Source organism: Leucoraja erinacea, chromosome 16 (genome assembly GCF_028641065.1).
Source record: "Leucoraja erinacea ecotype New England chromosome 16, Leri_hhj_1, whole genome shotgun sequence".
In the NCBI taxonomy this organism is placed as follows: Eukaryota; Metazoa; Chordata; class Chondrichthyes; order Rajiformes; family Rajidae; genus Leucoraja; species Leucoraja erinaceus.
Genome location: NC_073392.1, coordinates 23,831,558 through 23,858,219, shown reverse-complemented (window position 1 = coordinate 23,858,219; position 26,662 = coordinate 23,831,558). Strand labels below are relative to the sequence as shown.

Genomic DNA, 26,662 nt, shown 5'->3' with positions numbered 1-26,662 from the left:
GGGATCAAGGGGGTATGGAGAGAAGGCAGGTACGGGAATACTGAGTTGGATGATCAGCCATGATCATATTGAATGGCGGTGCAGGCTCGAAGGGCCGAATGGCCTACTCCTGCACCTAATTTCTATGTTTCTATGTATGTTTTCTTAAATACACAACACCCACCCGCCCAGAAGATCAACAAATTAACTTCCAAAATTGAGAATTAAATTGATACGAGTCCCAGAAAATTGCAAGAATTAGAGACAAAAATTAAAACAGATATTAGAATGACAATACCGAGGCTGTTGTAGTTTAATAAGGATGCTTTCTGCTGTGATGTCATGATCATTATAACTCATGTCAGAAAAGTATATTATGAGTGTTTGGTAGGATTTGCAAATTGCTTGGATTGCCCGGCCCCGATTTATCCATTTGAAGTGGCAAGCCTTTGCCAATTTGATGGTACTCGTCTCCAAGACATGGAAGATTTCTTCCAAACCGCTATGCTTAACTGTGGATCTGAAAAGTTTGAAAAATTGTTAGTTTTTCATTAACTCTTTCTCCTATCTTATAAGCTATTCACATACAACTTTGCTTTATCAGCTACAATTTTATTGAAAGTTTATATTTTTGTATTCTGCCAGCCATAACTCCATGACAAATAATGAACAGTGTATACGCTACAGAGTCAGAATTATTCGTAAAAAGAAATCCAACATGATGGCCAAAGAACCAGGTGAAAGAAGCCTCAATCTCAATCAATGTGCACAAAAATAATTTAAAAAAATCTGAAATTCTAAACATATTCAGATGTTAAAACTAAAAGGAAATATAATTTTCATGTAAAGCTAAACATAGGAACTTCAGATATAGTATTGGAACCTTAACAGAAATTGTATTCATGCCATCAACAAAATTGGGTAATCATTTTGAAATAAAAAATATCCTCCCCATATTGGACAATGCAAGCATAAATATCATTAGTGCAGCACAATGGATTAGTGATTGAATAAACAAGTTTGGAACAAGTATGTCATATCTAATAGAGGGGCAAAGTTAACCTTAATAAAACTAACAGAAAATTACAACAATTATTAATATCCCATTTTAATAATAACTCTAAAAGTGCATTGCTTGGTAGGTTTTCAGGGGGAAAAAATGGTTTCATAGGAAGTATAATGCATTTTACCTGGAAATATACGAATAGATAGCTTTGAAACAACCATCTATTTCTTGAAAAAGTGCAATTTCATTGTATGAATCCTTAATGGCCAAAGCCTCTGAATGAACCACAAAGTGTTGTCCAAGCAGCCATGGAATATCTACCTATAAAAATATCGGCAAGTGATTGTCAAATTAAAAATTAGAGTTTTCAAAGCCCACATTATACATTGAATAATCGCAGAGAAGAAAGGAGTTGAAAAATATTTACTCTATAAATAGAATGCAAGGCTTCAATCAACCAGCATTAATTTAGAAAAACACAAGTGCTGTAAAGTCAGATTGTTAACTGCATGAAATGCATAAAATGGATTAACAAGTCAGAGACAGTCCATGGCATCATTTATTCACAAATAAAAACCTAAGTGTTTGTCATGGTCCCTTTAGAATGACCATTATAAAATCATCTATTTCAACATGAATAGGGATTTCAGTAAAGCCCAAAACCAGAAAACAAGGATTTGACATTAAATAGCTAATTTCAAAGGAATCATTGAATAACTAAGCAGTAATGCCAATGATTGTTGGAAGTCCTCAATAACACTTAAGAGGATCATTAAATCTATGTTGAGCATGCAGATCAAATAAATATCTAAAATATTCAGACTAAATATGCGACTCTAAATAAATCAAAATCAAAAAAATAAAATCTAAAATGCTCTATGATGAAAATGGAGATTCATAGGGATAAATGCAAGGATACACAAAAACATATTTAAGTAACCTTCTTATAGTTCCAAGGGCAACAATCCCAGCTTCACTAGTCTCTCCTCATAACTGAAGTCCTGAATCTTTGGTAGCATTTCCGTAAATCTCCTCTGCATCATCTCCAAGGTCTTGACATACTTCCTAAAGATGGCCAGAATTAGACACTATTCTCCAGAATCAGCATTAAGACTTCCACTATCTCTAATTCACATCAATGATTTGTACCCATAAGGGTATGTTGGGCCAGAACACATTGATGGCTAGCCAACAGTTCTGTCTACAGCAACGAGCTTACCACAGTGCACACAGCAGCCAATTTCAGACTTTTGTGCCTGCCACTAGCCTCAATGAGAAGAGTGACTTTTTCTGAGCCGAGGAGACAAATGCAGTGTCTGGCCACTCTGGTTTACACTAACCTTAGCTGGCACATCTAGCATGCCACCATTCATATAATGAATGGGGTCACTGATTTCATCACAAAAGGCAAAATGTTGGTCTAAAACTGTTCATCGGTTTGTGTGAACACTGATTTTGTTCACTGGTATTTTCATGTTTTTAAATACTTAAGATATAAAAAGTTAACACGTTTCCAATTATTTCCAAATGCCCCTCATGGGGCAGCCATCAGAATAGTCTGTGAGTGATGCTGGTGTCTTAACTCATGCTGCCTGCAGCCTAGCCATCACATGCATCATGCCATGCCTTGTCTAAGGGCCCTGGTGGTGATATTGGTAGTGAGCTGGACATCAGATGACGGCAAAAACTGAGTAGTCAGTTAGGGCCACATGAAACATGATCAGTGTGATCTGGCCCATTAAAGTCACCACTGCCGCTGAACATGAATAGGCAATGGCCTTGACAGAAGCATAAAGATGGTATTCAGGAAATGGAGAACAGCTGTAAAACACTAGGGATCCATTCCGCCAGCATAGGGACACAAAGGAACAGAATGAATGGGCAGAGACCAGTGATCACAAGAATCTATAGGGAGTAAACATGGGAGCTGCAAGAAAATGTGTTACAAAGCAAACAAAAGGGAAGCGAGCAGAGTTCATAGCACAGAGCACAGTAATAGCATTAACTGCACCTTTCATCACTGCAAGCAAAGGGAAAACTGAAGTATTAAAGCAGGAGAGAAAAGCACGATGCGCGAGTGAAACATTAGAGCAAGCAAACAAATATTTTTTACATAAATGCACAGAGTATAAGGAATAAATTGAATGAACTACAGCTGCAAATTCAACTGGGAAGCTCTGCCTAGAAATTATTACCAAGTTATAAGTCCTAGATGGTCTGGGAACTTTGTGGTAGAAGAGGAGGATATACTTGGCAAAGATATCATGAGCTAAGCTGAAGCTTACGAATTGAAGAACATTTCCTGTTTAGGGAATTGATTAAATGGCAGTGGGCAGAGGAAGGATTATGGGCAGGTATTCAAACTGGAAGGGTGTATATGCCACAAGAAGACCCTTGACTATCATAATATTCATAAATATAGATGTATTAGATCTGGTTCTGATAGCAAGCCACATTTTTCAATCTGTTGCTGGATAGATGCCATTATAAGCAGTGTAGATGGAACATTAAGCTGCAAGGATATTGACAGCAAATTGACAACACTAAGCTAAATGGAGCTTTCATTAGGTTATGTACGGCAGACCTAAAAAAAAAAAAATGGAAAAAGTGAAAAATGATGTAAAACAAGCAGCAACAGGGGAATCCATGAACACAGATACATAAAATCATCATATAGGTTAGTGGAATGCTGCCCTTTATATGTGGAGGGCTGGAATACAACATGTGGACCTTCTACTTTTTTTACTACGTAAAACTCAAGTTAACTACTCTTGGAACAATTCTAGGCACCACACCTTCGGAAGCAATGGATTGACCTTGGAAAGAGTGCAGCAATAATTTACCAAAATGACACTTGGACTCCATATAATGTTACAAAGAGAGATTACCAATACTGGAATTTAGAAAGTTAGGTGATGATTTAAATTAAAGATAACTGACAAAAGAAGGTGCGAGTTTAGGACAATGGGACATTGTTAAAATTGTCCTAATTTTCGGAGGCAATTAAAAAAAAAACTGCCACATTCTACTCCACAAACTAAATAGCTACTTTTAAATCTGAGATCAATAGATTTTAGATGAATGAAGATATGAAGGGACAAAATGTGTAGGAAAGAACTGCAGATGCTGGTTTAAATCAAAGGTAGACACAAAATGCTGGAGTATCTCAGTGGGACAGACAGCATCTCTGGAGAGAAGGAATGGGTGACGTTTTGGGTCAAGACCCTTCTTCAGACTGAAGATATGAAGGGATATAGGACAAATATGTTTATAGATTGTGTCGCCTATAAGCATAATTTCATTGACTAACTGCAGGGATGTCTTTGAATGTTCTTTACTTGTTAGAAGAACTGGTAAAATAATCTTTTCAACTTGAAAGGTGAAGAATGAGTGGTAATCTGATAGAATAATTAAAGACAGCAAAAGGAATCCTCAAGTTGCAACAAAGATTAATATCCCTTCACATAAAGCTATCAATATTTTTTTTAAACTTAGTTCCAAGTTGAATAATTGGAGGAAAAAAAACATCAAACCAACTGGCCAAAGAAAGAGGTCATTTAAGATGGATTAAGGTGGGTCAAATGCCTTTACCATTTGCATCATTTCATCAAGAGTTAAAATAGCTTTACATGATGTATAATATGCTTGGTAACAACCTTGCTACATAGAGGCAAAATGCATTCGCTCCTTTCTGCCTTCCACCTGCATCTCTCCCCAACTATAAATTTGCATCAGACCTATTCTTAAAGCATTGCAAATATATGCAAGATTTTACCTGCTATTGCACTGTTCAATACAGTAATAAAGTAGCGAGAACTTGCATTGACTTAAGGCACAGATGTTTGTCTCGCCACTCTTGAAAAGTGGATATGGATACAGGAGGCTGAAGAGCCAGTTTCTGTGTTGTACAACTAAGATCAAATCAGTGATAGTGCAATTGAGTTATTAAAAAGAGCAGTGAACAAGGTCTTTGATATTTTTTATGCTCAAGTCTACTGGAATTAGCTTCATTTCTACAAATTGAATCCTTAACCTTTCTTTCACAAACGACAGAAATCTTATTTAGATAGCATTAAGTCAGTGCCTAAATGAAAGTCTGTGAGCAAGACTCATTAAACATAAATATAAAACATAACATAGTTGTGTGATTTTTTGTAAAAAATCTTTAGGAAAGGCAACAACTACATGGGAAATGTCCAAAGTGTAGAGAAGTTCTAATAAGATTATGACTCATCGTCTGAAGTTATTGATGACGCAGCCTTATTGAATTTCTCTTGCTCAGCATCTGTTCACATCAATGGTTAGCGTCTGAACTCCTGATGCAAACCTTGGATATTCTATACTTTAACCCTATTCACAAACCTGTTTAGATATACAAGATCAGAATCACCAAATACATTTCTTTGTCACCTCCTAATCGTGATAGCATCTTGCATCCAGGTTACTCTATTGGAAGATTTGTACTGTGACCACCTACATACAGACTGCAATAAGCACAGCCAATTTTGACTAAAGGTCTCCGACCCAAAACATTAACTGCCTCTTTCCAGAGATACTATCTAACGTGCAGAGTATTAATTCTATGCGCACTGACAAGGTCACATGGAATCACTGGATCACTTGTCAATTTCCCATCTTAAAAATGGCACTATGCCAATGAAAAGTAAGTAGAAACAGAATGCATTTAACCTGATTACAAATGGATATTGTTAAAACGCTCAGGGCTTCATGATAAAAAAGACTCTAAAAGCTGAAGGGGGACGAGATGAGAAATGTGTGCCATGTATTAAGAAGACCAAATAGATATATAGGGTGAAACAGATTGCCTAACTAAATAATAGTGTTCAATCAAAAGAAACGTTTTCTCTTTTTCCTTTCCTTCACCAACCTGGTTTAAATGATTGGATAACAATCTCAGCCATAGCACATTGCACCCACAGTTTAAAAAAATCTTTAAGAAATTCAATAAATTCAAGCATAAATAATCGCCCACATTTTTCTTGGGACAAGAATCATTATAACGTTGAACATATATTTGTCGAGAACATACAGACAATTAGAGACCCATAGGCCTTAAACCATCACGCCATGCCATCAGATTCTTATCCATTACTAATCCTCAGAGAAAACTGAAAAGTTAATTTGATAGCTCAGTTCCTAATAAAAACAAATGCAATATTGCCAAATTACACTCTAATAATAATGCAACCAGAGAGTGTGGCAATTCATTGTTCATTTCTTAAAATGTACTTGCTTATTCATACCCACCATACTGTCTTCAGTCACCACTGTAAAAAGAGGATAGACTTTGATGTGACCTGGCCATTTAAAATTGGGCATCTACAAGACACTGTGGGCTATCAACAGTAACAATATAATTTCATAGTCTGTGATTTTACACAATCCATAATTTCTGGCAAGACAAAGTGCGAGATGACATTGCTATTTGTTCAATTAGAAATGCAGAAAGGGATGCCAGGAGAAGTAGCATTTGTATCTAGAAATTGAGGTACTAAAACTACAACATGGATATTAAACAGCAAAATACAACATGCAGGAGGAGCCAAGCAATCTTACATCAGTATTCCCACAGTATGTGTTCCTTGCAGTTTAGAGGAATTATCTTATTCAAACATGCAAAATCCCAAGGGGGTTTGGTAGGATAGATGTTGGGATATTTGTTTTCACCTGGAAAATTCATTAGCATAGGGACCCAAAAAAATGGACCAGTCATTTAAAACTGAAATACTTGGAAATGTCTTCTTGCAGAGAGTAATGAATCACTGGAATTTTCACCCGAGGCTACTTAATGCCAAATCATTAGATATATTTAAGGTGGAGATAGATAAATATTTGAAAAATTGAGGAATTGAGGCTTAAGGGGAATTGGCACAGTTGAGTCCAGCATGGATCATATTTAACGATCGGGCAAGCTTGAGGGGTCTGGGGGCCTTTTCCAGTTCCTATTTTTTTGTTTATCAATAGATCAGATTAAAGCTCTGCAGTCCTATTGTATTTAATTGGAGAACATGTAGGCAAGTGTAAGGCACAGAGAGGAGGCAGCTGCAAGTACATTCCCATTCTCAGCAATCACCCAATCAGCCTGCAAACTTAAAAGATCACCGCAAAGTACCTTCAGACAGTGATAAGTGCATAATTCACTTCACCTTTCCCCGAAGATCCTCATCATCATTAAACCAGTCTTCAACCAAATTCATTTAGTCCATATGATGATGTGAAATGATTGAGAGTAATGGATTTAGCAAAATCAAAAGGAAACAGATTAAAATCTTGTACTCCAGAAACTGCCTCTAGTCAATTTAATAATGCGAAACATTTACTCAACCAATAATCCGAAATTGCCCTGCACAGATGCCCAGGTACTTGCTGTCCTGTGCCCAGTTTGGGTTTTGCCAGGAGTCCCTTGGCTCCAGACTTTATCACTGCCTTGGTCCAAAAAGATAAACTTATAAAATGAGGCGACAGTGACTGAATGATATCAAGGTAATATTTAACAGAATATGGTCACAAAATCACCAGGTAAAAAAACTGGACATCAAAAGGGAAAGTAATCCAGTGGTTGAAGTTGAACTTTTCACAAAGGAAAATGTTTGCTGTTGTTGGTGACCTATATTCCTAGCTCCAGGGTATCAGTGTAGGGGTTGTTCAGATGGTGTATTTTGCCCAATCACCTTCAGCAACTTCAAGGGAGATTACCAAGGTGCAAGAGAAACTGGGACCCTAATTAGTTTTTTTAGCAGCATTTGGTTTAAATAGGTAGCTTGGAAATGGGAAATCAATAAGGATAAATACAACAGTTGGCAAATTGTGTTAGGAATCTGTTGTTTATTTCATTATTGGGCTAATCTGACACATACAGGCACCTCAGACTTGTGGAATGTAGCTCCTGTGCCACTCAAGAATCCAGGATGGGTCCCATGACCTGAACAACCACAGATGCAGGAAGAGTCATCACCTGGTGGAGCTCGAGCAATATCTGTTATTGTCAGCACTATCTGTGATGCAATGAGGTTTGTGAATAGTCCACTTTAGGTGGTGTTCATCCCACAGGTCAAGAACGTGCAAGCAGAGAGGGATCGGATTAGAGAGAGAAACAAGTGCAGGGAAGTACAGGCACTCCCCGACTTACAAAATGGGCGAGTTAGTAAACTCACGTAAACAATTCACAATAGGCGGTCCATTTTTCGACTGACCAGTGTTATTGCAACAAGAGGATGCAAAGGGCTTCTCGTCCAATTCATAGATATAAAAGTGCTGCTTTTCCAGTTTCGGCCATCGATGTGACACTGGGAAGACGAGCAAGAATGAGGAAGGCGGTGGCGGTGAACTCCCGGCCAAGACTCTGACATCTTCCACAAGTTGAACAAGCAAACTCTTCTTCATCAGCTGCCACACCGTTTCTTTCACGGAGCTGTTATTGCGGCTCACGCTTTGTGTAAAGGCAAATCATCTTTAGCCAACAGGTTTTGGCACAAAGAGGACATCTGAAGGAAACACAGCTGGTGTAGTGCAAATGAAACTCCAATCGGCACTTAATCTGATGCCACCTAATGGGGTTCTCATGAAATTTGATGTTCATGGAATAAACAGGGCTAATGCAGCAAGGATAGAATTTTGCCTTAAAGAACAGGAAATAAAGTATGTGAAAGGTTATTTTTCAGATGGGAGGAAAGTGTACAGTGGAGTTTCACTCGAGTTGGTACAGGACCAATTTTTAAAAACATATTTATGGTTAGGACTTGAATATATGAACACAATTCCTATATCTGCAGATCGGCCAAAGCCTAGGGGTGCAATGCACTAGCATGGTAGCCAATAGACCTCAAGGTGATTGCCTGGTGTGAAATAAGCAGATGCAACTTAATGCTAAGAAATACAAACTATTACAATTTGGTTTGAAGAATGAGATGAGGCAAGGTAAATAGAGGGACCAGATTTTGAAAGTTACACTGAGAAAAATCACTGCGCAGTTCATTGAAGGTGGAAGGGAAATTCAGAAACTGGTTAAAAGAATACAAAAAAAAAAATTAGGTTTTTATATAAAGGCAGGTCTTGATTAATCTTGTTAGCATGGTATAGTTTAAAGTTGCTAGATATTGTTCAGTATGGAAAGCAATAAAGAAGTGGGCCGTAAGTGGACAAAGATTATGAATTCTAATTCTATGTTGACTATGTGTTAATTCACAACCTCCACTACCATTCTATGGACCAGCACCAAACACAAAACTCACTCCAGTCACTTGGGATAGCACTTACCAAAACTATGACTGCAACACAATGTAGGGCAGAAACTGCCTGTGAATAAATATCAACGCCTACAGGTTCCCTTCCAACTCACGCTACAGTCTGACAGAAACATATCACTACCTTATTTAGAGTATTGCGCTCAGTTTTGACAACCCTACTATAGGAAAGATGTTAAGCTAGAAAGAGTGCAGAGGAAATTTACAAGGACATTGTCAGGACTTGAGGGCCTAAGCTATTAGGGGAGGTTCGGCAGGCACGGTCTTTATTCCTTAGAGTACAGGAGGGTGAGGGGGAATCTTATAGAGGTGTGTAAGATCACAAGGGGAATAGACGGACTAGATGCACAGTCCTTTACCCAAAGTAAGGGAATTGAGACCCAAAGGATAACAGTATAATGTGAGAGGGGAAACATTTAATAGGAATCTGAGGGGCAATTTTTTTTTAATTTTTTTTTTAAACATATGGAACGAGCTGTCAGAGGAGGTAGTTGCAGCAGAATCTAAGAACATGTCACTTCAATTCACCCACTTCCATTATTATCTGGCTTCAGTTTATTAAGCATTTTACTCAAGGCAGGCAAGCAATGGCACAAGGAATGTGACACTTTACAGCCCTCAATAATCGAGTTCAACAATTTCAGACAGCTAACCTTTCCAGTGTATGTCAAACCTAGCTAACTCTCACGAAAGGTTATGGACTTGAAACACAAACTTATTTCTTTCCCCATGGGGCCCCTTAAGTATTTCCAACATTTGAGTTTGTCTATCACCAGCAACTGAAATATTTTACATCACACTGCTCCAGCATTTTATATTTGCTTTCTTCAAACCTCTGTTGTTACCTATTTATATCCCACCCCACCCTAAATTTGTAATTAACAAGCTTTCTCCAGTCTCTCAATAGAAGCTCCCCCTCATTGAGGCATTGTGTTCCGTCACTCAACCCCTTTCCCTTCTAAGCAATTTAAGCAATTTAAAACATGCCAGATTTCTAACATTCTACAGATCAGATAAAAGGGTATAGACCCAAAATATTGATAATTTCTCTAACCAGTTGGGAGAATGAGTGGCGTGTAAGATGCTTACGCATTTTCATGATTTTTGGTTTTAGACTTTAGAGATACATTGTGTAAACAGGCCCTTTGGCACATCCGCCCGACCAGCAAGAACACTAGCATTATCCTACACACTCGGTACAATTTACTGAAGCCAATGAACCTACAAACCTGCACGTCTTTGGAATGTGCGAGGAAACTGGAGCACCTGGAGAAAGCCCACGCAATCGCAGGGAGAATATACAAACTCCGTACTGTAGCCCTGTAAGGCAGTCACTCTACCACTGTGCTATTATTTGATAATGCAGCTTTCAGAAGACATAACAGATCACAGGAGGATAGCCTTTATTCAAGAAGCTCAGCAGGGAGATCAAGGTATTCTAACATCAGTAGAAAGATGATTACTGGAGAAAGTTCCGAGGACAGAATTACACTTGGAGTAGAATTGATCAAGGATAGTCAGCATACTTTTGTTACAGGGAGAGCCTGCCTAACATTTGTTTCAATTTTTTTTTTTTAAGTAATCATGTTGATGTGGGTTGTCCGATCTACATGGACTGCAGTAAAACCTTTGACATGGCCCAACATGGGAGACAAATGCAAAAGATTCAAGCTGTGAGTCCGATGGTCTAGGGGTATTTTTATGATTGGAAGCTTAGACTACAACTGAGATCAATGCTGAGGCTTTTGCTCTATACGCTAATGATCTAGACTAAATGCAGGAGGTATAATTAGTACCATTGCAGATGCCGTTGTTGATAATGAGGTAATCTTCAGCTACAGAATGAATTAGATGAGTTAGTAAGATGGCAATGAAAGTTGGGATTTCTGAAAAAAATGTGAGGATGCATATTGCGAGGAGTAGGATATACACAATAATTGCTAGCAAGTACTGATGAACAATACACAGTGGGGTTCATGATCTCAGAAGGCACAACATCAATATAAGATTAGGAAGGTATGCAGGATATTTGCCTTTATTAGCTGCAGTACAGAATATAATAGCAGAGTGTAAAAGTTCAATTGCATAAAACATTAATTAGGAATCAGTGCGACATGCTATAGGATGGGTGCGATGGCACTAGACAGGCGATTTACCAGAATGTTACAGGGGGTTGTTTAAGTTACGGAAAGGATTCTAGAAAAGCTGTTTATTTTTTAAATGGTGTACAAGTCTGAGGGGAGGGACACGATAGCGGTATACAAAATGTAGGGCATAGATGATGTAGATAAGGAGAAACAAGCCCATTAGCAGAAATGTCTACAACCAAAAGGGACACAGGTTTAAGGTAAAGGCTGGATATTTACAGCTGATCCTGGGAAGATATTTTGTCCACCCAGAGGCTGTGTCCACCTAGAGGCTGGAGTAAGCCACTCAGCCAAGCAAGCCTACCCCACCATTAAATATTTTCATGGCTTACATGCTTCAAGTCTCCATTCCTCTTCTGTGCCAGTTTATAGCCCTCAATTCTCTGATCTCTTAAAGATGTATTTGATCCCTGTTTAAATATCCCTAGCAAGTCTCCACCACCAGAGATTCACCACCCACTGCAAGTAGTAGTTCCTAAGCACTTCTGTCTTAATACTGCAATCAACTTGATATCCACCTTGTCATACCCCATAGCAATCTTATATACTCCAGTAAGATCACCACTCATTCTCCCAACTCCAAATAATATAGATAAACATATTTGATCCACTAGTAATAGAACAACCTAATAATCCCAGGAAATTGCCTAGTGAATCTAATTTGGTCTGCGTCCAGTGCCTTTTCAGGAACATTGCAACCATCCAGTGGGTGAAAAAAAAATAAAAAAATTCTTCCTCAGATATCCTCTAAACAGCATCCTCATTTTAAACTTCTGCGAAGAAGAAAAGTTTATCATCTCTCCCTATCAATACAGTTCCAAATTGTATACACCTCTAAGGTCCCCCTCAGCCTCCTCTGATCCAAGGAAAACTAAACCAGCCTTGCTATGGAATCATAAAACACGGAAAAATGCAGACCTCTGGGTACCGGACCGTGTTAACTCCATCTTCCAGGATTTGACCCGTAATATTTTACACTTCAAGTGCTCATCCAGATACTTCTTAAATGCTGCCAGTGACACTGCTTTCACCACCCTCTCTGGCAGCTCATTTCAGTTACTCACCACTCCAAGTGAAAATGGCCCTCTCCAATCTCCAGATCCTCTCCAAATCTCTTGCCCTAAATTTATGCTTTCTAATTTTATCTACCTATACAATGTGAACACTAATCACGGCCATCCAATCACAAAACAAACCTCTACTATCACCTGCCCCTTACTGCCAAGCCGATTTTGAATCCAATTTGCTCTGGATACCATGGCCGCTATCTCCAAAATACTCTCTCACAGACACTTCCTCCACTTGACTGGTTATATTCTCCAAGATTCTGTAATTCTCCTCACCTCATTGGACTAGCTACATAATGTGTCAAAGAGCACTCATGTGCACATTTTTTTAAAAATGCCACCTCCTCAGAATCGTCTCATATTTGAATCATTCCATCCATGCAACATCCTTGTGAATCTATTTTAAACCATTACCAGTAACCAAAACTTACCTTTTATAAAGGTCCCAAGACTTACTCCATTTTCTGGCTGCTGAAGAGTGGCACCCTATATGGATTTTGTACCGTCCTATCTACTTGTGCTGCCTGCCACCTTCAGGGATCTTTAGACTTTACATCAAGATGCTTTTGTTCCTCAATGTAGTAAAACTCCATTAACCCAGCCTGCTGGGCCTGCAGATTTTCAGTTTATAGACGGTTTTAAAAAAATACTCCAAGTTATATTTAGTCTTGAATACCCAGGCTATATTTGGCATATTTCAAGCTATTCAAAGAACAAACATCAGTCTGAACCAAAAAACATTGCTGTCCATTCCCTCCACATGCTGCCTGACACACGGAGTTCCTGAAATGGCAAGACACCATTTTTTGTCCTGCTCAAAATTCCAGCAACTGCCATTTCTTGCATCTCCAAAGAACAAGCATGCTTGTCAACACAGCGTCCTTCAAACACATGATATAATGAAAGAGTGACCTCAGAATGGTCATATTTATTTTTCAACCATCTCCATATACTTGCAATTTTCAGTGGAAAGACCTTGTCTATATTCATTCTGGTCTGCAGGATTTTGGATCATACAAAATGGATCTCAAAATACATAAGTTCAGCATTTACATTCAAAAGTTTGTATGCACTTCGTTATATCAGTATAATAAATTACCTTCTCACAAAACACCAAATAACAATTTCTTCCTCCTAAAATAATTGGAATTCCATCAGGTGCAAATGGATGATTTTAAGAGCCAAAATCACTATTAATTTACCTTGAGCTTGACATGGAGACCTCCTTTCGATCCCATCATAATAGCTGAACCATTTGTAGTTATCATGGCCATAGACTGGAGGCAGATTTGGTGCTCAACATAGAACTTCTTTATAGATTTGTACAAGGATACAGCATCAGATTTACCATCCAGATAAAGCAGCTTTATAAATTTCACTTGCAGCTCAGTCTACATGAAAAACAAAACTAATATTTACCTATAATTATACACATGTTTTTATTTTACAAAAAACTATTTACATTTTACTTTGTTCATATTTACAGACATGATAACTGTAATTTTTGAAACAGGCCAACATTAACAATCAAACAGGCACCACTGTAATTTCTAATGACAGGAAGAGAAAAGTCAGGATTATACACAGAAACAGGTACATCAGCCCAATTCATCCATGTCGACCAAAATAACCCATCTGTGGCCGTACCTTTTGTCCACATTTAGCAAATAAACTTTGTTTTAATCCATGTACCTCTTTTAATGCCTTAAATGACATTATTGTACCTGCCTGAAACACTTCACCTAGCAACTCATTCTATATATCCAACGCAATCTGTGTAAAAAAAGTTGCCTCTCGTGTTCCTATTAAATCTGTCCTCGCTCACCTTAAACTTATGCCCTCTAGTTCTTGATTTCCCTGACCCATGGTTATTGACATCAATACCCATGTGACAAAAAGATGTTGTGTTCTCAATGCTAAGAAATTTGAAAAGGAGCAACTTTTAGAAAATTAGGTTTGATAAATAATATGGGTAGACAATAATATGTTCCACACTCTATATTAAGTACCTGTACAAATGTCTATCAGATGTTGTTATAGTACCTGCCTCAACCAATTCCTCTGGTAGCTCGTTCCAAATACCCACCATCTCCTGTGTGAAAAAAGTTGCCCCTCAGGTTCCTATTAAATTTCTCTCCTCTCACCTTAAACTGAATCCTCTGGTTCTTGATTCCACTACTCCAAGTAAAAATTTCAGTGCATTTACCCAATCTTTCTCCTCATGATCTTGCATACCTCCATAAGATCATCCCTCATCCTCCTCCGTTGAAAGGAATATAGTCCTAGCCTGTCCAACCTCTCCCTATAGCTCAAGCCCACGAACCCTGGCAACAATCTCATAAATCTTCTCTGCACTCTAACTTAACACCATTCTTCATGTAGCAGGGTGGTCAAAACTGAATATAATACTCCAAATGTGGGCTCACAACATGTTGTTCAACAGTAATATAACATCACAACTTTATATCCTGACTGAAGAAGGCCAATGCACCGAAAGCCACCTTGACAGAGCCTCCATCTATCTACCTGCTGGGCTCGAGTATCTGATGGCTGAAGTCCTGAAACTGGCTGGCAAAGCAGAAGAAGATGACCCACATCATCATCTCTGGACACCTATAGCAGGTTGTTGGCAATGACAAGGAACTCAACAAACTGCTGGGAAGCAATAGGATCAAATTATTGTTTCACAAGGACACTGTTCTATTTAGTTTCACCAAATTGGCAATTTTAGGTATATCTGTTGCCACTCATGGCATGTTAATGTAGCAGCCATTATTTACATGACAGATAAAAAAGGTGCAAAAGACAATGGTACTTTCTCCCATGTAAAGCTCCATTCAGAAATTAACCAATTAATCTAACAACCCAAAAGAGACATTAAAAGCTGAAATATCACATTAATTCAGTTCAAAACTAAAATATATTCCACAAATCCCAAACGGCAGTGTTAAGCTCACTAGCTTCTTAATCGGCAGACCTCAGTTGTTTAGAATTGGTTACATCATTTCCTCCACCCTGACCTTCAACACTGGTGCTCCTCAAGAGTGTGCACTCCATTTCCTCTACATCCACAACTGTGTTGACAAGTACAGTGCCAACTCAAATCTAAAGTTTGCAGATGATACCACTATCAGGACAGATTAATAACAATGAAGGGACAAAGTACAGGAGATTGTAAACGCTGGCGTGGCTTGTCATGGCGTCAGGACAATAGCCTAGTTTTTAATGTCAGCAAGACTAAAGAGTTAATTGTTGACCCTAGGAAGTAGGAGTGGTAGGGGTTGTGGTGAACACAACCATGTCCTCAGCAACGAAGCTGGTATAGAGATGGTTGACATCGTCCATGTTCCTACTCATTTATATTAACAGAAGTCTAACCTGGTCCCTTTACACTTGATGTGATGTGGCGCACTCATACTCTTAACCATATTTCAACATTGTCAACATCGGCGCTAGATGTTGACATCGGCGCACTTGAACTCAACCGAATTTGATTATTCCGTTACGGCATTTAAATTTTTTTTTGTAGGATTTCAAATTGCACTAGAATCTTTGCACCATTCTGTTGCATTACATTCATCATTATATTTATTGTAAATCTTGTTTATTTTATGAGCTTCATGTGAACAAAGGATTTTTTTGCACATTGTACACATGACAATAAACCAATTTGATTCTAAAAGACAAATTGCAGCTGTCTTGGAAGACAACTATCCCCATCCTATCAGCAATCAATTGCCATTTGTCCATTTATTATCAAAAATATTAAAAAAACATTTGAATTTGATGCAATTTAAAACTTAAATTTAATAGAGGTGATGAAAGAGGTCGATGAGTGTAGGGCGATGGATGTAGCCTTCATGAATATTAATAAGGAATTTGATGAAGTCCCCCAATGGTAGTCTGATACAGAATATTAAGACGCACAGGGATTAACAGTGACTTGGTCAAATGGATTGAGAACTGGTTTTCTGATAGAAGAGGGTATGCAGAGGGTTGGTGGAAGAATATTATTCAGTTTGGAGGTATGTGACCAACAGAGTTCTGCAGGGATCTGTGTTAGGAACTTGTTGCTTGTGATATATAAAAATGAATTGGACATAAACATAGTTGGTTGGTTAGTAAGTCTGCACCAAGATTGCTGGGGTCACAGACTGTGAGGAAGGCTGTCAAAGTATACAACAAGATATAGATCAGCTTTAGAAATAGGTGGAGAAATGGCAGATGGCGTTTAATCTGAGGGTGTGTGATGGAGGTCAAATGCAAGTGCAAAATATACCATTAATCTCATGACCCGTGACAGAATTGATGTACAGAGGGATCATGGGGTTACAGGTAATCGGACTAACGTCTGTAAGTATTGACTGTCTAAGCATTGGGATCATATTTTGTTACTGCTTGGCTCAATGCCAGTATTAAGGTATATTGCAATAACATTGCAAACAGTGGCAATTCGGTTGCCATCTTCACAACATTAGTTCTGGTTGTTGCATTAAGGTTAATGTGAAGACTTTGGAGAAGGTGCAGAAGAGGTTATCCAGGATTAGAGGACATGAACAGTAAGGAGTAGTTGGATAGATTATGGATTGTTTTCTCTGGAACCGAGGGATGACCTGATGAAAGTTATGAGAAGCATGGATAGGGTACACAGTCAGAACTTTGTCCCCAGGATGGAAATGTCAAGGACTAATGGGAATAGTTTAAAGGTCAGAGAGTTAAAGTTTAAAGGAGAGGCTTTCAGATAGACATGGATTTGCAAGGAATGGAAGGATATGGATCAGGTGCAGGTAGAGGAGATTACTTTAACTTGGCATCGTGTTTGGCATACACATTGTAGGCCAAAGCTTGTTTAGTTTAGAAAAATGATGAGAAAACAGTTATTTCGCCCACTGAGTCCATAAGGTCCATCAAACACCTGTTCACAGTCGTTCTATATTATTCCACTTTCTCATCCAAGCCCTACACATTAGGGGTAATTTTACAGAGGTCAATTAACCTACAAACCTGCATAGATTTAGAATGTGGGAGGAAACTGGAGCACCCAGAGGAACATATATGGTGACAGAATGAACGTGCAAACTCCACTCAGACAGCACTCGAGGCCAGGATTGAACCGGGGCCTCTGGTGCTGTGAGGCAGCAGCTCCACTCGCTGTGCCACTCTGCTGCCCTACTGTACCAGTGCTGTACTGTTCAGAGTTCTATGTAACATTTCAAAGCACAACACATGCCAACCCTCTCGCAGCCCGACTTCAAACTCTCTGCCACTGAAAGCTCACAGGACCAAAACCTTCCACAGTATTTTCACAGATTATTCATTGAAGTAGTGAAGTCATGATGAATATTACTTCTTGTACAACAGGAAGCCCATGAAGCGAGTCCCACCCCCTGTACCAAAGACCCTGAGTTATATAATAGTTATTTTCCACAACAGCACCTTAAACAAGGGTACCCATACGAAAACAATAAAACATTTGAGAATACACAAGGTGAAGACACTGAACATTTGATGACGACATCACCTCAAGGTTGGTGGGAGTATTATTAAAAGTGAAGGTATCATGTGCAGCCAATACCTTAAATATCTATCAGAGCCTGATCAGACAAGGATGAAAAGGCCTGTTGTATAAAACACCTGCAGAGAACTGCCACTGTGCTATTTGGATCAGTATGGATATGATTGTCCTGTTAGCAGCGATGCCCTGCTTGCCTCCAGCAATGGAAAAGATTGCTACTGTCAGCATCATGAATATTTTCTGAATATTTTAATAAGCATCAGCCCGTTGATACAATACAAGCATGATACTGGCACGTGAACTAGATAAGTTATTAATAAATAGTAAGTAATACAAGGCAAACACATGGCTTCAGATTACAGTCGTTTTTTTGGCCTTGAAATGGAAGATATAATGAAAGCCAACAATCACCTAAGAGATATGCATCACATTGGTGTTTGTCTCTGAGAAGATTTGAAACAAACCGCCTGAAAGAAGGCCAAACTCATGCAAAAACAGATCCCGTCAAGTCAATGAGCTCAAAAGATAAGGCTGGAAATGTGATGTTATAGAGCAGAACCTAGATTCTACGAAAATAAGTTGCCACCATCGGATGTTTCTTATGTCTCCATCAGGGCTCGAAATTAGCGGTTGCCCGGATGCTAATGGCCACCTAAAATGCTGCCGGGCAACCTAAATGCCGAGTCATTTTGCCCGGCTTGGCACTGCAGTTACTGGTTTATACCGAAGATAGATACAAAAAACTGGAGTAACTCAGCGGGTCAGTCAGCATCTCTGGAGAAAAGGAACGTGACGTTTCGTGTCGGCAGCGGCTGTAGTGGGGGGGGGGCAAAGATACTAGGTGCGGGGTGACGGAGGGTCGAAGCGAATGACGGGCCCCGCACAGCAGCAGCGACAGAGAAAGCAGCTCCACCTCCTCCTCCTCCGCTGCTTGCCAGCAAAGATCCCGAGCTCGCTATAGGATCTTTGCCGCCAACAGCGTTAACAACTTTCAAAACAAACCCTCCGGCACGCAGCAGCCAGGAGGATGGAGGGAGGAAGGAAGGGGAGGCCCCCTTCCGCCGTCTGAAGCACCTGCACCGCTCGGTCACGCAACTTCCTGTTGGCTGGCGGATGAGGGGAGGCGGTGGCGAGGTGATCCCAACTGCCTCCCCCTTTGGCGGCGGTGGACAGGGACGGCTAAGGCAGTGGGGTGATGATGCCGGTGTTGTCCGAGGAGAGCTGACCTTCCTTCCTCCCCACCTCCTCTGTGCCTTCCCCTGTCTCTCTCTCTCTCCCTCTCTCTCTCGTACGCCCCTCTCCACCCCCCTTATCGTGGGACCGCTCCTCTCAATCCCACACTGAGCCCCATTCCCACCTCTATTCAGTCCTCACTGACATATCCTGTGCTCCCCTCCCCATCTAACCCCCACCCCACCCCATCTATTCATCCTGCACAGATGACCCTATCCATTTATCCTGCACCAATCCCCTGTAGTGAACTCCCCATTCATCTTTTACTGTTACACCCATTCATCCTGTACTGATCCCCTCATTCATCTTGCACTGATCTCCCGATCCATCATGTAGTGATCCCCTCCCATTCATCCTGCACAGACCCTCCGATCCACACTGTACTGACCCCCCGTTCATCCTGTACTGAGACCCCCATTCTACCTGCGCTGACCCCCCCCCATCCATCCTGTACTGATCCCCCCTCTCACGAAGAATGGTGGGGGGGATCAGTCTGAAGGAGGCCCCCCCAAAACGTGAAGGAGGCCCTTCGCTCCATAAATGCTGCCTCTCCAGCATTTCTCCAGTTTCTCCAGCATTTTTGTCTACCCCCATTCATCCTGTACTGAACCCCCCATCCATCCTGCACAGACCCCACTGACATCCCCTGCAATCTCCCCTCACAATTTTACCTACTCCAATCAACACAAACTAATTCCCCTGCCTCAATCCATTCATTCTGCACTAATTGCCTTCTCACCACCCCCCTCCCCTCCATCTATCCATCCCACACTGATTCACCCCCCCCCCATTGGGCTGGATATGTCTTCAGAGCGAACATTGACTATGTTTGGTACCGGATGCAATCAAATGTGTTTTAATTCCCAATGTTATTATTTGTTTTAATCCATAAAGATAAAGATGGATTAATTAAATTGTGAACACGTGAAACATTAAAACCGCAGTGTTCGATTGTCACTGCTACCGTTGACACGTTATTACAGAATTCATTTTAACGGCAAATCACTGCTCTTAGTATGGAGTATCAGTACAGTAGTTATTTAATGAGCAACATTCACAGCTATACGTTGGATTTATCCAGGTTTTACTTCTACAGTCAGTCATATACATCACAAATTTGGTCAGGAGATATTTCAGTTGAAATTTTAACGTTAATTCTGAAGTGGGAATGATGGAAACAGCGTTTATCAATAATTTTTATTAAATCTGGTGCATACAAACTGGGTATCTTCATTGCTGTTCACAACATATACATCTAATCTGAATGTCAGGTAATGTGGCGTTTTGACACCTTTACACATATTACCAAAAGAACATTTGCTGCAGTTATGTCCTTTGGCCATCTCTTGTCAGTTAGTGTAATGTTTAACCTGTCAGATGGGTATAGTCAGTTTTAACAGCTATTATCATAAAATGCCTTTAGAAATTTCCTTGCAACCTGTATATTTTGTTGTGGATAAATTATGTGGGAAGCGAGAGTGCTTCTGTACCAAAAGCAATAACGACCCATGCTATGGCCATGTCATGATAATTTTCCGTCCTTCACAGAAAACATGCTTGCATCAATCTGTAATGTGCATGGTTAAGCATATGTGTTACCATGGTCCAGGATTTATTGACACAGGTTGATCATACGCTGAATAATCCAACCACATTTTTGTTTGGAAGTGGAAATAAATAATAGAAATTGCATTCATTGCAATGTGTAAGAGTTGAGATACTGTATTATAATTTTGCTGCATGTCATTGTGGTATATATCATGTCTTGATTGGTGAATGTTTAGTTTGTGACTTTATTTGAAGCAGAAATAATATGTGAATGCTTCATTGACCATAATTCCGACTGGTCCGAGCACAATATCGCACGCGTCATGCAAGCCGTCTTAAATGACGACCTAAACTGTCATTTGGCAACCTAAAAAGCTGCCTAGGTTGCCCAGCTGGCAACAGGGGAAAAAAAGTTAAGTGAGAGCCCTGTCCATGCTACACTCCCAGCAACATACAAAATCATAACACCATGATCTCCTTATTACTTATTCAAAACTCCAGTGGCTAAATCAGTCCAGCAGCAAGTGGCTTCTCAAATGTCTGCTGCAGATTGAGTCTACCAACGTTCTTTCTCCATTGATAAAAATTATTTCTACCAAAAGACCTGGGAGAGTATGTAGCACTAATGGAACCACCCAAAAGTTTATTGAGATTTAGAAATTGCTTTTATGAACTTGGGTTGCGAATCTCTACGTGTCCTTAAATAGGTCCCCAAAAATAATGGTCTGAGGCTAAAATGATTGTGATGAGACAATTTGATGATGACTCAAATTGCTACAAGCTAGTATCTTGGTTTCTTACAAAAAAGAAAAGTGACTAAATCTCTCCTCGTTTCAATGCCCCCAGGAACTCACGCTTCTGTGATTAGGTATTAACCAAACCATACGGAGGCCACATTACAGACAAGGACTGATGTGGTATTTATGGGTGAAATACCAAGCTGGCCATGAAATGTTTCAAACAAAACAGAGTTCTGATAGTCTTCGACCCAAAAATAGCAACTCAGTTCTTCTCTCACCACAAAAGGTTCCTCAATCCCCAACCCGCTGAGAATTTCCAGCATTGTTTTATTTCAGATTTTAGTTTTTGATTTTCATTTGGAAGCCCATCTTACAAAGCAACTTCCACTTCTAGTTCTCAATTGCTTTCTGCCACTGTGTTTTGAAAATCTATTAAATGCCTTCCAACACTAAGTAACATCGCTAGATATCTCTCCCCCCCCCCCCCCCCATGCAAATACCCTTGATTTTTATACCATACAATTATGACATAATTTTGAGAATATTTACGAAATACGTGAAGGGCAGTTTGATGAGAAAAACATTGGCCTAATTTCGGCCAGTCTAATTATCTGTCTAGTTTAGTTTAAAGATACAGCGCAGAAACAAGCCCTTCGGCCCAGAGTCCACCCCGACCAGCAAGAACTGTACACTAGTTCCATCCTACACATTAGGGACAATTTACAGAAGCCAATCAAGCTACAAACCTGCACGACTTTGCAATGTGGGAGGAAACCGTAAACCCTGGAGAAAACCCACTCGAACACAGGGAGAATGTACAAACCATACAGACAGCATCCATAAGCAGGATCAAACCTGGGTCTCAACCCCATTCTCCTGCCTTCTCCACATAAACCATGACACCCATACTAATCAAGAATCTGTCAATCTCCGCCTTAAAAATACCCAAATACTTGACCTCCAGAGCTGTCTATGGCAATGAATGCCACAGATTCACCATCATCCCTTTCCTAAAAGTTTCGTTGTTTTATTCTGAGGCTATGCACTCTGGCCCTAGACTCTCCCACTAGTGGAAACATCCTTTCCACAACCACTCTACCCAGACCTTTCACTGTTTGGCAAGTTTCAATGAAGTACCACTTCATCCTTCTAAGCTACGGCGAGTATAGGCCTAGTGCCATCAAAAATTCCTTAATCAAATCATCCCTGGATCACCCTCCTAAACCTCTCTTGGACCCCCCCCCCCAACACTAGTATATATTGCCTCAGATATGGAGCCGAAAACAGCTCACAATACTCCAGATGTAGTCTAACCAGTGCCTTATAAAGTCTCAGCATTACAACCATGTTTTCTAGTCTAATCCTCTCAAAATAAATGCTAAAATTACAAACACCTGACCTCTCACATGTTAGACAAAAGAGTTGGAAGAGGGGAGGGGGTGAAAACAATGTTGTTCTCATCAACTGAGCTACCGTAAAAATCAATGGTGCTTTTATTGTTGCATGTGCAAACGCAGTGAAATTCTTTATTTGCATACAGTTCAACAAAGTGTTACTATACCTGTACACATCCCTGATTAGCAAAGAGTACAGAAAGTTTACCGAGCCACCATCCCCGCCATGTTTTGATGCAATTTTCAACATCCTGTCCACCATTTACAAAGTCCAAAGTCTAGTTCTTAAGGGTGATGCCCAATCCAGGCAAGCCCCCAGGCTGCTGTGGGCCTCCAGTCATCACCTTCCTTGGACACGACGTGCCTCTCCTCGCCCTTCCACATTTGTGCCTTAGGGGCATCTCCCACAGCCGACTATGAGGGCACAGTAGGTCAGACCCCAGTTCCCTTTCCTACCGGCATTGTTCCTCACCCGTCGCGTCCGCCGTTGTCACCGGCTTCCCGGTCTCTGGTGGAAAGTTTCAAATTCCTAAGCATCCGTATCAACAGCAACCCAAACTGGTCCCTTCACACTTTTGCAGCAATCAAGAAAGCACACCAGCACATTTACTTTCTTAGTTGTCTGAAAAGATACAGCATGTCCACGAGGAATCTCTATAATTTCTACAGAAGCACTAAGTATTCTGACAGAATTAATGCATCTCTGCCTCTCTTGAGAGAGCAAACCATTTAGCCCATCTTCCCCATTAGGACGCCTGGAAATATCGTTTATGAAGCCTATCACCCTTTGCTCTCTTCTGCCTTTCAGAACAAGACAGTGAAACATCAGAGCCTGGTCATCCAGATTAAAGAATACACCGTTTCTTCCTCACCCCTATAAGGCTCCTGCACCATTCACCACTTTCACACTCCTCCTGGAAGTGGTGCCACATACTCTTACTCTTAAGAGTACTGAGTTATTCAGTTATTATACATGATTTTTTAGGCTACTTCAGATCACTACTGCTTTGCGCTCATCAGCGTCTTCATTATTACTGTATGTATACTGTTTACACCGCAAGCTTCATGTGAAAAAAGAATTTTATTGCACATGGTATATGACAGTAAACATCTGAATAGGCTAGGCTTGTGTCCACAGGAGCTTAAAATAACAAGAGGGCTTGACGGAAACCTAAAGGATTCCAAAGGATCATGACAGGTTGGATGTGGAGACGATCTAGAACATGGCTCCCTGTTTAAGGTCAATGAGGTGAATTTTTGCAACACCCCCGTCCTGTCCCCAGCACAGGGACTTTGCAACTCTTCCACAAAGAATAGTAGCAGTGTTTGGATATTTTTAAGGCAGATGCAGATGGTTACTTGATACAGAGCTGAGACTACAGTGAGTAGGTGGGAATGCATAGTTAAGGCTACAAATTGGGTCAGTTATGGTAATTGCAGCATGTTTGAACGGCCAAGTGGCCTACTCCTGCACCTAATTTGTATGATTAAATTACATTATTGAATAATTCATACATATCAACATAAACTTTTACACCGAGTAAAAAGCAGGCCTGAGAGAAAGAGAGCTGAAGTGGTGGGGTTATGAGATTGGGTTCATGCTTGTAAGAGACCAAATTAAGAGACCAAATGCAATTGGATTGGAGGGTAATTAGTAACAAATAGGGTAGACATTGGAAACACCTGTGTCTGCTCCTGATATTGGATTTTTTTTTAAAATAGCACTTGAGTATCAGTGAAGGAGAGGAAACCAAATACTATTGAGAAGAGATAATTTTGAATTTCAAGTACATTAAACCAAGCAATAAGAGTTGAAGGAAAATGTTAGATATTACCCCTCCAATCTGGGTCACAGAGGTAAGTTTAAATCTCTCTCCCTAGCAAGTCAAATAGCTGACTGAATATACAAATCAATTTAATTCATACGAGACATTAAACACATCCAACAACTATTAACCTTTTTCTAAAGAAGTGTCTTAGAATTTAGATAACACTCCTTTATTCTAGATCCAAAGATCTATCCAGACATCATTAATGAAATTTATTAAAATCCAGCTGAGAAAATAACCCATGGTTGAATTACATAACCATGCAGTCAGGGTGAATCTCTCACTTTGAAAGCAATAGTTATATTTGGAAGAAGCAGTAAACCAGTTTTTGAGCTTTCAACTGGATACTGTTGCATCAATAATAACGCCCTAAAATGTTGTTAAATTAAGACTTACCTTTGCAAGATATTTTGTGTACATCATCAGATGCTTTTCAGTGGCAATGTCTGAACTTTCATCTACAATCAGAGAATGAACCCTTGCTTGTTTTAATGCCAATAAATTTTCTGCCTCAACAGGTTCATTAAGAGCTGCAACAAACTGCCAGCTGTAATTTTTACTTCTGTGGCGTCTGCCCAAAGAAACACCATGGCTTTCTATCAACCTAAAATTAAAAATTTATGTCAGACAAAGACAGTAACAATACAGAGACAAAAAAAAAAATAGGTTTATATTAACAGTCTTTACCTGTGTAGGCTTTTAGCTTTGGAAATGGGTAATTGTTCCTTGATTAACCACAGAACATTTCTGAGCAGATGAACAACATCGTCTTTTGTCTCACTGTTCAGAGCATCAGTAAACAACGCCTTCTCCCAGTTGGCTGCACTTATGGGGACGGACAGAGCCTGGAGGTGTTCCCTACTGGCCAGGTGGCGAAGCAAGTAATCTTTTTTCCACCCACCTTGTGGCGGAGACCTACCACTTGTCCACTCTGTATCAGTAATGCTATTATCAACACAAACTCTAAAACAGAACACATCAAAAGAGTATTTTGTGTATAATCTCAACAATGAATGTTCAACAATACTTGCTTTTAAATATTTATGCTTACTTGCTATTTAAATACTTATGCTTACTTGCAATAGCACTTGTTCTGCTGCTCGTCATATAGAAAACAAAAGAGTCGTGGGTCCATTTGAATCCACGATTTGAGCCCACAGTTACTTCCTTTACACCTTTTCATAGTTCCATAATCGAAATTAGAACCTTCCTTCAGTTCATCATCAAAACAACTGGCATAATTGTCACCACTTTTGTCTTTGTCGTCATCTTCATCAATTTCATGACCATTAGCACAATCCCCCTCAGCATTCTGCAAAGGAAAGATGGGGAAATTGCATTTCAAAAGATCATTTTTTAAACTAATTTAAAAGCTTTTAAAAAATCAAAATTATTACCTCATGTGATCTTGTAGTGTTACGGTGAAACAATTCTAAAATAGAGCGATGCATTGTATGTCCATCCAAACTGGAAAAATGTGAAACATGGAAGTTAAAAATAAAATACGAAATGTTTAAATAAAAGAATGATACTTTTTAAATGTGCTTTTATCCTTTCTCTCATGGCGAATTAAAAAAAGTTTGATCCATTTCATCTGCTGCCTTTTCAATTAATGCCTCAATATATGTATGGATTCCCAAATAAAAAGCACTTTCAGCTTCCTATTCTTACAATTCAAAACCAATCCTAAATTAGTTATATTAGAAGCATACCTTAGACACTCATTCTAGGAAAGCTACAAAATTTGAACCATTCAAGAATATCAACTTTGCCTGAAATTTACAATTCTGAGACACTGATATCCACCAAATGGATTCTTGGCTCCCGTAAATGTTTCAAACAGGAGAGTTAGGAAGCTGAAAACTAAAACACACACAATGCTGCTTATTAGAACAAAATTAAAACAAAAACAAAAATGTTTGCTACCTTTACCCAATCAA

The 26,662-nt window shown here is 39.6% G+C and overlaps 1 protein-coding gene across 4 annotated transcripts in view; it reads right to left on the bottom strand.

The window, feature by feature from the left end:
• The window catches only part of LOC129704624 (NCK-interacting protein with SH3 domain-like), a 95,822-nt gene that overhangs the window by 60,490 nt on the left and 8,670 nt on the right, over positions 1-26,662 (bottom strand). For 2 of the 4 annotated variants that reach the window (XM_055647874.1, XM_055647876.1), the window contains 7 exons: positions 26,120-26,189; positions 25,799-26,034; positions 25,410-25,685; positions 25,119-25,326; positions 13,666-13,854; positions 1,170-1,306; positions 278-499 (listed from right to left, as the gene is read on the bottom strand). The exons of 1 other annotated variant lie outside the window; for it this stretch is intronic. In XM_055647874.1, coding sequence (XP_055503849.1) covers positions 278-499; positions 1,170-1,306; positions 13,666-13,854; positions 25,119-25,326; positions 25,410-25,685; positions 25,799-26,034; positions 26,120-26,189 — 1,338 coding nt within the window. The remainder of the gene's footprint in view (positions 1-277; positions 500-1,169; positions 1,307-13,665; positions 13,855-25,118; positions 25,327-25,409; positions 25,686-25,798; positions 26,035-26,119; positions 26,190-26,662) is intronic. One more of the 4 variants, XM_055647875.1, reaches the window with a different exon arrangement.